Source organism: Triticum dicoccoides, chromosome 2B, assembly GCF_002162155.2.
Source record: "Triticum dicoccoides isolate Atlit2015 ecotype Zavitan chromosome 2B, WEW_v2.0, whole genome shotgun sequence".
Taxonomy (NCBI): Eukaryota; Viridiplantae; Streptophyta; class Magnoliopsida; order Poales; family Poaceae; genus Triticum; species Triticum dicoccoides.
Genome location: NC_041383.1, coordinates 560,638,377 through 560,649,702, shown reverse-complemented (window position 1 = coordinate 560,649,702; position 11,326 = coordinate 560,638,377). Strand labels below are relative to the sequence as shown.

Sequence of the window (11,326 nt, the reverse complement as noted above, 5' to 3'; positions counted from 1 at the left end):
GAGGGGGCGGCCGGAGGAGGAGGAAGAGGGAGGGGCGGTGGGAGGAGGGCGGCTGGAGGGAGGGGAGGAGGAAGGAGGCAGGACGGAGGGAGTACCTCGGCGGAGAGGAGAAACGCGAAGGCGGCGGACAACGGAACCGGCACGGGCGAGAGTGAGAGTGAGAGGGAGAGTGAGTGAGAGCTAGGGTCGGGCGCGTGTAGGATAAGGTAAGTAAGTAGTAGCGTGTTTTCCTAGCACGCGCTACTGCTATGGGATGTAGCAGTAGCGCTAGCTAGTGATACGCGCTACTGCTCAGTGGGGCTAGCCATCTCCGTGCAGTACAAACACAGCAGCAACGCGTTATCATAGCACGCGCTACTGCTAAAGTAGTAGTAGTAGTAGCGCAGTTTATTTAAACACGCTACTACTAAGTAGCAGTAGTGCCCATTTTTGTCCAGCGCTACTGCTAAGATGCTGTATATAAGGTTTTCCCTAGTAGTGTTTACTTAATTTTTTGTGTGTTTCATTCACATCTATTTATCCAATCTCATACAATTTAATCTATCTTTTTACCCCAGAGGCATTGACAACCCCTCTTATGCGTTGGGTTGCAAGTATTGTTCTTTGTGTGCAGATACCGTTTACATAGTGTTGCTTGGTTCTCTTACTGGATTGATAACCTTGGTTTCATAACTGAGGAAAATACGTGGAGTAGCTATGTTGCATCATCCCTTCCTCTTTAGGAAAATACCAACGCAGATCTGAGCCACGTGAGCGCCACACGCGCCCGCCTACCTCCGCCCCGCGTGCTCCTGTGTCGTGCCGCCCGCCTGGCCGCGTCACCGCGCTCCTACGCACCCACGGCCATGTCGCCATGCGCCATCCCGCGCCGTCCACACGCCCCGTGGCCCCTGCTCACCGGCCTGCGCACGCTCGCCCCCTCTGTTGCCCCTCGCCGCACGCGTGCCGCACGACCCCCGCTTTCCCTGCCGCTCACCTCGCCTCGACCACCATGCCCGCCATTGCCCTGGCCACCGGCGGCCCCCTCCGGCGCCCGCCCGTGCATCGCCACAGCCTCACCCCACCCTGGCTCGCCACGGCCAGCGCCCGAGCTCGCCCCATCAGGAGCCCGTGGTCGCGTCGGTTTGCCCATTAGCCCAACGCCCATGCTCGCCCCATCGGGAGCCCATGGCCGCGCCGTTTGCCCATTAGCCCGGCGCCCGATCCAGTGGCCAAATGGGCCACTAGCAGGGGGCCCACGCCCCTTTTATTGAAATGAAAAGGAAAAACAAAAAAGGATTAAAAAGAATGGAAAATAAATTAACTTAATTAGTTTAGAATAATTAACTTAACCTAAGTTAATTTTGTTTAGTTAAATTGTGACAATGACAAACGGGCCCCACATGCCAGGGTTGACTTAATCAACATATTGATCTACTGACATCATGATGATGCTGGCACAGTAATTGTATTTTTTAATTAATTTGAATCTCGTAATTCCATAATATTATTAAAACTTTGAAAAACAATATAAAATAATCCGTATCTCGGATGAAAATACTTTGTACATGAAAGTTGCTCAGAAGAACGTGATGAATCTGAAAACGCACTCCATTCGTCTGCTACATGTCCCTAGCATGGCGAACATGGAACCGTTCCCCTCCGTTTCACCTGTCCGAAAATACCAAACTCCGAGAATACTTTTCCCAATGTTTACCCCCTTCGCCAGTAGCACCTAGTACCGCGTCAGGGCATACCTAGCACCGCTTATTGACATGCCATGCATCTGTTTGCATTGTATTCCTTGTATCTTCCCCCTCTTCTCTCCCGTAGACTTCGAGACTGGGGTCGCTGCTGCCCCGATTGACTACGGTGTTGACGACCCCTCCTTCTCAGCTGAGTTTCCAGGCAAGCAAAACCTCCTTGATCATCCTCATACCGCCCATTCCTTCTTTCTACTACTTGCATTAGAGTAGTGTAGCTGTTACTGCTTTCAGATGATCCTATTCTGCTGCATAGTCTGTCTTTGTTACTACCATTGATACCTTTACGTGCAATCCTAAATGCTTAGTATAGGATGCTAGATTTCCATCAATGGCCCTACATACTTGTCCGTCTGCCATGCTATACTATCGGGTTGTGATCACTTTAGGAGGTGGTCACGGGTATATACTATATACTATTACATACTTATGTTACTGTTCAGAGATGTGGGGGCTGAAGGGGCAGGTGGTTCCACCCAGGTAGTGGTGGGCCTGGGTTCTTGACGGCCCCCGAGTGTTACTTTGTGGCGGAGCGACAAGGCAGGTTGAGACCACCCAGGAGAGAGGTGGCCTGGTCCCTGGTCGGCGCCCGCGGTTACTTCAAAATAATCCGCCTAACGAGTTTGGATATTTGATCTGAGTTGGTCGTTGGCCATATACGCACTAACCGCCACGTGGGACAAGATATGGGCAACCGGTGTCGTAGTATCAGCCGAAGCTTTTCAGATGTCAGCGACTGAGCAGTGCGCGCCCGGGTGGTCCGCGTAAAGTAACTGCCTTGTAGTGCAGGTTGCCAGGACTGATCCCGACCGCCCACGCAATGTGCAGGAGTGCAAAGGGCGATGGGCCCAAGACCACTGTGCGCTTAGGATGTAGACCGGCGTGCTGACCTCTTTGTTGGGCCTAGGTAGGGCTGCGAAGTGTTGATCTTCCGAGGCCAGACATGACCCAGGAAAGTGTGTGCGGCCAGAGTGATCGAGCGTGTCGGGTAATGTGGTGCACCCCTGCAGGGAAGATTGATCTATTCGAATAGCCGTGTCCACGGTAACAGGACGCTTGAAGTTGTATTCCGACCTCATGACAACTAGAACCGGATATTTAATAAAACACACCCACATAAGTTCGAGAGACAACCCGGTGATCGCTCTCTCGCAGGGTGTCGAGGATAGGATCGTTGGGTAGGATTATGCTATATGTGATACTTGTTATTGTACTTGCTACTCTCTTCTATATGCTTCAAGATGGAGGCTGCCAGAAGCATAGTAATCGATAGGACTAGCTTCTCCCCCTCTTATTCTAGCATTCTGCAGTTCAGTCCATAGATACTACCCCTTTCAATTATACCGACGCATATGTAGTATACATCTGATGTCAGTCTTGTGAGTGCTTTGGATGAGTACCCACGATTGCTTTGCTTCCCCCTTTTCCCCGATACCCGGTTGATGCGATCAGATGTTGGAGCCTAGGAGTCAGACGCCACCGTCGACGACTCCTACTACACCGAGGGTGCCTACTACTACATGCAGGCCGCCGACGACCAGGAGTAGTTAGGAGGATCCCAGGTAGGAGGCCTGCGCCTCCTCGATATGTATCCTCATTTGTGCTAGCCATCTTATGGCACCTTGTTTAACGTGTGTCTGTACTCGGGTATTGTTGCTTCCGCTGACTCGTTTATGATCGAGCGTTGTATTCGAGCCCTCGAAGCCCCTGGCTCGTAGTATGAAGCTTGTATGACTTAATTTGTGTTTAGAGTTGTGTTATGATAACTTCCGTGAGTCCCTAATCTTGAGTACACGTTTGCATGTATGATTAGTGTACGATTGAATCGGGGACGTCACACATTAGAATCACCATTGAATATATTTTCATATGATGTACTCCCTCTATAAACTATTACCTCCGTTTCTAAATATTTGTCTTTCCAGAGATTTCAACAAGTGACTACATGCGGAGCAAAATGAGTGAATCTACACTCTAAAATATGTCTATATACATCTGTATGTGGTAGTCCTTAGGAAATCTCTAAACAGACAAATATTTAGGAACGGAGGGAGTAATATATCTAAACGATTCTATATTAGTTTGCAGAGGGGGTATATTTATTATTGTGAAAATTTGGATTGTTTTCTACTTCCTCTGTTCTTAAATATGTCGGGGGAGTTGAGTTTACGCTCCCCAACAACTTATATTTATGAAAGGAAAGATTATAAACTTGATCAAACGTTAGAAATTTTGACTTAGGTTAAAGCTAATACATGGAGTAAAGAAAAACTAAGGGAATACCAAGTGGAATACAAGTTTTATCGTGGGTGGGTTCATGAAATCTCATTCTGGATTGCTAAATCTCAATCGAGTAAGTCTCAGTCGATGCTATTTTTGTGAGATCTTACGTGAATATTCGTGCAAATTATTTGTTTTAGTTTTTATTTTTTCTTTGTTACATGTTACTATGTCACTTGACATAGACTTGTTAGCCACACCCAATCTCATTTTGGTTTAGTGACGTACACAACTACATTAGCTTTCACCTAAGTCAAAATTTCGAAAGGACAAGGGCACATAATCGCCGAACCACATTACCCATTACCTAGAAAAAATCTTCACCCATTTCCACCTCTTTTTGCCTCGGTCCATCCACTCGTGCAAACCCAACTACGGAACTACCGCCTCCATGGATTGGCTCCTGAGCACCGGCTTGTCGGCCACCGCCGGCGCGTGGGGCGCCCACGCAGGCCTCGGCGACGAAGTGGACAGGCTGCGTTCCGTGCTGTCCCGCGTGCAGGCGCTCGTCGAGCAAGCGGAGCAGTGGCGGTTCGCCAACCCCGGTGTCGCCGATCTCCTCGCGCGGCTCAAGGACGCCGCCTGCGACGCCGAGGACCTCGCGGACGAGCTTGCCACGGACGAGAAGCAGGCGAGCCAGAGCCTCTTCCCATCCGCGCGCAGTTTCCTGCGCGGATTGGTCACCGGCGCGGCGGATAGAGCCAGAGGCGTCAGGTCTCGGCTCGAGTACGCGTCCACCGACCTGGAGCGGGCCCTCGCCGTGCTGGACGCGGCCGGCAAGGCGACGCCGCGGCGCGCGTTCCGGGAGACGAGCTCGTTCGCCGGGAGGCCCCTGGTTCTCGGCAGAGACCGGGAGCGCGAGGATGTGGTCCGTCTGCTTCTGAATCCGCTCCATGCCCACGATTCCGGCGATGGCGGCGGCAGCGCGAAGCGACGGAAGAGCCGTGACGGCGTGGCCGTGCTGGCGATCCTTGGCATGGGCGGCGTAGGGAAGACCACTCTGGCGCAGGTTGTGTACAACGACCAGAGGGTGCAGGACCACTTCGACCTGCGGATGTGGGTTTGCCTGCCGGAATCGCCGGACGTGACGCTGGTGACCAAAGCGATCATAGAGTCGGCGACCAACGGGGCGGTGGCGCAAACTGGCCTTGGCAATTTGGACTCACTTCAGGTGGTTCTCAGGGATTTGGTCAGGTCCAATAGGTTCTTTCTTGTCCTTGACAATGCCTGGTGTGAGGACAGTGTGGAGTTTCAGACGCTCATCGCGCCACTGAAGTTTGGGCATCCTGGAAGTGCCATCTTGGTGACCGGTCGCTCTTGCAAGGTTGCTGATGCCGCCGGAGCGGCGGAACTGTTATGTCTGAATGGGTTACCGGAGGAGGCTTACTGGGAGCTGTTCAAGCAGTATGCATTCGGCGATGAGGACCCTGCAGACCATCCTGAATTGGTGGCCATTGGCAAGAAGATTGCCCATAGGCTCAAGGGCTCCCCTCTTGCTGCCAAGACTGTCGGTGGGGCACTGAGCTCTGACATGAGCACAAAGCATTGGAGCATAGTCATGGCAAGTGGGTTGTGGGAGCTTGATCAAGGTGCAGGAGGCATTCTCCCGGCTCTTCGACTGAGTTACCAGTACCTCCCTGCATACCTCAAGCAATGCTTTGCATTCTGTGCGATATTTCCAAAGGGGTATATCTTCGGGAAGGAGACTCTGATTGACATGTGGATTGCAGAAGGCTTCATCTCTCCTCAAGGCGACTTTGGGAACAAATGCTTGAAAGAATTGCTCAACAAGTCCTTTTTTCAGCAACACATATTCAGTGACTCATGTTTCGTCATGCATGACCTGATGTCTGATCTCGCACAGTCACTCTCTATAGATGAATGTTTTTGTCTGACTGATGAAAGATGCCTTCCGAAAATCCCTTCCACTGTTCGCCATCTGTCAGTGTGCACCAAACATCTTGAACTGGGCAAGTTTCTTGAACTGGGTAGATACCCAAAGCTGCGGTCACTTTTGATTCTCGGTATGTCTGGGCAAGATTTGAGTTGCTCACTTGATATTTTGTTTGATAAACTGAGTAATATCCGCGTGCTGGTGCTACGGGAGTGTGCGATCAAAGAGCTCCCTAGGAATATTGGCAATCTAAAACTTCTCCGGTATATCGATATCTCTTACACAAAGATCCAATGGTTGCCTGACTCCATCTGCCAGCTAAGCAATTTGCAAATTCTGAATGTACTGAACGTCCCTCTGAAGAACCATCCCAACGGTTTGACTAGATTAGTCAATCTGAGGAAATGTTACATGAATGAACCGATTACTTCGGTGATGAGCAATATAAGCGCTTTGACATCACTCGAGAACTCGTTGGTATTTGAAATTCCGAAAGGACAAGGGCACAGAATCGCCGAACTGAAGGACATGACACAGCTGACCGAAACTTTACATGTTACGAATCTTGAGAATGTTGTGAAGGATGATGCCTTAAAAGCCAAGATGAACACAAAAGCGCACATACAACGGTTGATTCTGGAATGGTCTTCAAGCGAAGCTGGTAATGCGGAATTCAGCAATGCCAAGTATTCACAAGAAAGCATTATTGTTGAATCATTTGAGCCCCATCCCAACCTTGAGAGTTTGAAATTGAAGCACTACAGTGGCATCCAAACACCATCTTGGTTGCAGGCTGGAAATCTTTGCTGTTTGTGTGAGCTCAGTCTCTCCAACTGTCATTTCCTAACTGAAATCACCAGCCTCCCTTCTTCCCTCAGGAGGTTGCACATCATACGATGCAGAAACCTGAGGAGTCTCGATGAGTGTCTACAGGCACAGAGCTTGCAGGGAATCGCGGAAATAACTGTTATGAACTGCTCAAAACTAGCATTGCTCCCTGTGGAAAGATTTCGGGGCTTTGCTTCTCTTCGCGTATTGGAAATTCAAAATTGTCCAGAGCTTCCACCCACAAGGAAACTGACCCTGCCGCCATCGATGGAGGAGTTGCTTATGAGGTCATGCGGCCATGTTGATGCGTCACTTCCATCCTGCTTGCACAACCTGTCTTCACTCGTAACCTTGGTTATATACAACTGTCCTAACTTACTGTCCCTTCCAGCAGAAATAGTTTCGCAGCTGCGATCACTCCGAGGGATGTATGTCGATAACTGCAGCAGCCTGCAATCCTTGGGTGGATTGCACCACCTTTCGTCACTCATCAACCTGCACATTGTGAACTGCCCTAGGTTGACAGACCTTGATCCCTCGATGTTTCTCGACGTCGGCGAAGGCCGGGGGATGCAGAAGCTCGAGTGCCTGACCATCAGTAGCACCTCTCTCCTTAGCCTGATGATGAGAAGCACATTACCTGCTCTTAAGATCGTTGTCCTGTACCAGTCCACCGACTCCGCGGTTGTTCATGGCCCTCGCAACAAGAAGTTGTGTTGGTGTTTCCCGTCGGTGCAAGAGCTGTTGTTTCAGGACTGTGGGAATCTTGTTGCACTCCCTGAAGAGCTGTGCACTTTGTCGACTCTCCAGTTCCTGCGGATATTCAACTGTCCGAAGATCCAGTCGTTGCCACATACGGGCTTGCCGGTCTCCCTGAGGACATTGTCCTTCGAGAAGTGCCACCCGTTGCTGGAGGAGCAGTTAAAGAGGCTCAAGTTCTCCTACAATACGGCGTAGTCTCGGTGACTCCGAATTCAGAGCGAACATCAGCTTGTGTTGCCTGCAGCTTACTGAGTTAAGCTTGCAGCTTTGAGACATTGTAACCATACTATTTGTGCAGGAGTGTCCTTTTTAGTTTCATCTGGATGCTTTGTTCGGTCTCGGGAACTCAAATAACACAAATGTGTGGAACTTCTTCAGCTTGCGTGCTACACATCCGCATTGTCTTCCAAGTTCTGGCACAGCTTAACCATACTCTTTTATTGAAGCCTTGTTCTTGCCAATTCCTCTGTGCTAGCAATCTGAATACAGATCAATGCAGCAGTTTTTTCCTGGACTGAGCAAAAGGCTGACGCCCAGTTTGCACAATGCATCAGCTTTACATTTGCTGACAGTGTAACCCTGCTGCAGTCTTGCCAATACCATCTAGGATATTTGTTCTGCCTCAGGAGCTCAAATGGCAGTAAGCATTTTGGAATTTATCTGGACACTGGTACTGCCAAAATACACACCAACTTGTTCTTTCTAGAGAATATACACAGCAACTTGGCATTCGGAAAGCCAGGCAAACTCGAGCGAAGTGGCGGCAGCCTGCCTACAAGGCCAAGCGTGGGCCTCTCCTTCGCTTCCCTTCCCGCCTTGCTGTTGCGATTGCCGCCACAAATCGAGTGGCGGTTAAAACAGCAGAGGAGAAAGAAAGGGAAATCCTACCCTCCGTCGCAGCCAGAGGCTCCGGTCTGCTGCACGAACCTCCATCACGATGGCCCCGCGGCCGATCCCCTCCTCTCCCGCCACCGTCTCCCTGCCCGCCCCGCTCCTCTTGCTGCCGCCGATCTCTGGGAAGCCGTCGGCCTCTTTCTCCTTATCCTCCAGCGGCATAGCACGCCGCGGCGCCCGGTGCTCCGCGGCGAACAAGCCCTCCCCTCCCCCTTCCGCCGCCCCGGGCAACGAGGTAAGGTAGCCACCCCGTCGTCTTTCTTCCTGTCTGTATTTGGCTCGCCTCTGGGCCCGTCGTTGATCGCGTCGTTCGATTCTTGCAGCGGCGGCAGCAGCAGCTCCATGGCCAAGATAAGGAGCGAGGTGCTGTCGCCCTTCCGGTCGGTGCGCATGTTCTTCTACCTCGCCTTCATGGCCAGCGCGGGCCTCGGTAGCCTCATCGCGCTCACGCAGCTCCTCCCGGCGCTGGGGAACCCCGCGAGGGCGGCGGGCGTCGCGGAGACGCTCAAGGGCCTGGGCATCGACGTGGCGGCGGTGGCCGTCTTCGCGTTCCTCTACTCGCGCGACCGCAAGGCCAGCGACGCGCAGGTGGCCAGGCTGACGCGGGAGGAGAACCTGTCCAGGCTCAAGCTCCGCGTCGGCGACGGCGGCCGGGTGGTGCCGCTGAGCGAGCTGCGGGGCAGCGCGCGGCTCGTCATCGTCGCCGGCCCCGCCGAGTTCGTCGCCGAGTCGTTCCGCCGGAGCAGGCCGTTCCTCAGGGACCTCATGGAGAGGGGCGTGCTGGTGCTGCCCTTCCCCACGGACGGCAACGCGCCGGCGCTGGAGTTCGGTGAGGAGGGCGACGGGGAGGCGGAGGCGGAGGACGAGGAGGTCGCCGGGAAGAGCAGGAGGCTCTGGCAGCTCACGCCGGTGTACACCTCCGAGTGGGCAAAGTACGAAGCCGCTCTGGCCGAGCTAAATCACTTACTCTCTTGCTCGCACACGGAGAATTGGCAATGGCGAATCACATCGTGCTGATTGCTGCTGGTACTCGTTGCAGGTGGTTGGCTGAGCAGAAGAAGATGGCGAATGTCAGGCCTGATTCCCCTGTGTGAGTAGCACTGCAGATTAATTCGTCTGAACATTTCGCTGAAGCTTTCAGCTGTTCGGGTGGTTGAATTCTCGTAATCGAATTGTTCTTTCTCGCCGACGGATCATTGTGCGCAGGTACCTGTCGCTGAGGATGGACGGGCGCGTCCGGGGCAGCGGCGTGGGCTACCCGCCATGGCAAGCGTTCGTGGCGCAGCTGCCGCAGGTCAAAGGGATGTGGTCGGGTCTTTTTGATGGAATGGACGGGAGAGTCTAGTTTTCTTTGCGGGCTTCTTTTTTGTGTTCTGTCTTCTGAAATTTGCGTGGTTTTGCAAGTTTGCATAGTACCGTACACATGTAAAGCAGGCAAGGGCATGTCTGAACTGATTAGTTCATGCGCAACTGTCTCGATGACAACAGATGTAAGTTTGACTCTTTTTAAAGATAAGTTTGACTGACTAGTTCTGAGCAAACATCATAAACGAAAATGTTCTCACCGAGCAAACATCATAAACTGCACTCCAAAAGTTGTGGCCAAGGTTCTCACCAATCGAGTAAAACCACTCATCCCACTACTCATTCACTATGACCAAACTGGTTTCCTACACGGCCGCAACATAGCCAAAAAATTCGTTTATGCTGCGGATATCCTTAGCGCTTGCCACACTCGGAAAGCCCCAATCATGTTTTTCAAACTTGATTTCAGCAAAGCATTTGACTCGATCTGTTGGTCCTCTCTCATATCTATCTTGCAGGCGAGGGGTTTCCCTCTCATTTTCTATGCATGGGTTAACAACATTCTGCACACAGGCAAAACGGCGATTCTCCTTAATGGCACCCCGGGGTCTTGGATCCAATGTAGAAATGGCCTGCGCCAAGGAGACCCTTTCTCGCCATACTTGTTCATCATTGTAGCTGACGTTCTACAAAGGTTGATCTCCCAGGCCTTCGGGCCAAACGAACTATGACATCCTCTCAAATCTAATGAGCCTCTGGTGACCCTCCAATATGCCGATGACACACTAATCATTGCCGCTGCTAACGTCGCCACAACCGCAACTCTCAAGAAAACTCTTGATGATTCCGCCCTTGCGACTGGCTTAGTTATTAATTTCCAAAAAACAGTCCTGCTCACAATTGCCACGGACGATTGCACGCAAAACGACATTGCGGCCGCTCTAGGGTGTAACTTCTCCTCCTTTCCGTTAATTTACCTAGGCCTCCCACTCTCCCCCACCAAAGTACCCCTCTCAGCCTTCGATCCTATCGTCGACAGCTTTCGAAGATTTCTGTTCAGGTGGGTCGCTCGTCTACTCTCCCGTGGCGTCAGGTTAACTTTGTTGACCGCGGTCCTCGACTCCCTAGCAGTCTATTTCATGTCCATTTTACGCCTTCCAAAGTCTGTCCTGGTTAAGCTTGACGCCATTAGGAGAGCCTTCTTCTGGTCCAACGAGTGCGAGTTGTCTAGTCGCGTGGAAAAATGTTTACAAACCAAAAGAACTTGGTGGTCTAGGCATTAAAAATCTCAAAGTTCATAACCATTGCCTGCTCATGAAATTTTCCTTTAAAATCCTGCAAAACTCGGACATCCCTTGGATACATTGGTACAATCAAATGTATCCACTTGGCATTGCTGCCAAAACTTCCAGGCCTTCCTTTCTCTGGAAAGTAGTAAACAAAAACCTACCACTTCTTATTGAGCACTCATTCGTGATCACCTACAATGGCCTCCCCACTTCTTTTTGGCTAGATAAATGGCTACTCAACTCCCCTCTCCACAAAGTCTTCCCACACCTATACTCACACTCCATAGATGACAAGGTGCTAGTGGCTACAATTTGGCAAAATGGCTTATTAT

The 11,326-nt window shown here is 51.4% G+C and overlaps 2 protein-coding genes across 3 annotated transcripts; both read left to right on the top strand.

The window, feature by feature from the left end:
- The first annotated feature begins 4,336 nt into the window (after positions 1-4,336).
- On the top strand, positions 4,337-7,883 carry LOC119364843 (putative disease resistance protein At3g14460). The gene has a single exon (XM_037630401.1). The coding sequence runs from the start codon at positions 4,414-4,416 to the stop codon at positions 7,699-7,701; it is 3,288 nt and encodes a 1,095-aa protein (XP_037486298.1). The 5' UTR covers positions 4,337-4,413; the 3' UTR covers positions 7,702-7,883.
- Positions 7,884-8,018: 135 nt separating this feature from the next.
- On the top strand, positions 8,019-9,941 carry LOC119364844 (protein LOW PSII ACCUMULATION 1, chloroplastic-like). Of its 2 annotated transcripts, none has more exons than XM_037630403.1 (4): positions 8,019-8,640; positions 8,724-9,332; positions 9,440-9,490; positions 9,607-9,929. In XM_037630403.1, exons 1-4 carry the CDS (start codon positions 8,444-8,446, stop codon positions 9,743-9,745), a joined length of 996 nt encoding a protein of 331 aa, XP_037486300.1. In that variant the 5' UTR covers positions 8,019-8,443; the 3' UTR covers positions 9,746-9,929. The 2 variants fall into 2 exon arrangements, with proteins under 2 accessions (XP_037486300.1, XP_037486301.1); XM_037630404.1 differs by having other exon boundaries at positions 8,497-8,635; positions 9,607-9,941.
- The last annotated feature ends 1,385 nt before the right edge of the window (positions 9,942-11,326 follow it).

Bases quoted from the DNA above. Each gene is read 5' to 3' on its own strand.
- LOC119364843 (XM_037630401.1), top strand. From the start codon at position 4,414: ATGGATTGGCTCCTGAGCACCGGCTTGTCGGCCACCGCCGGCGCGTGG.
- LOC119364844 (XM_037630403.1), top strand. From the start codon at position 8,444: ATGGCCCCGCGGCCGATCCCCTCCTCTCCCGCCACCGTCTCCCTGCCC. The intron at 8,641-8,723 runs GTAGCCACCCCG...CGATTCTTGCAG, and splicing joins GCCCCGGGCAACGAGGTAAG to CGGCGGCAGCAGCAGCTCCA. The intron at 9,491-9,606 runs GTGAGTAGCACT...CATTGTGCGCAG, and splicing joins GTCAGGCCTGATTCCCCTGT to GTACCTGTCGCTGAGGATGG.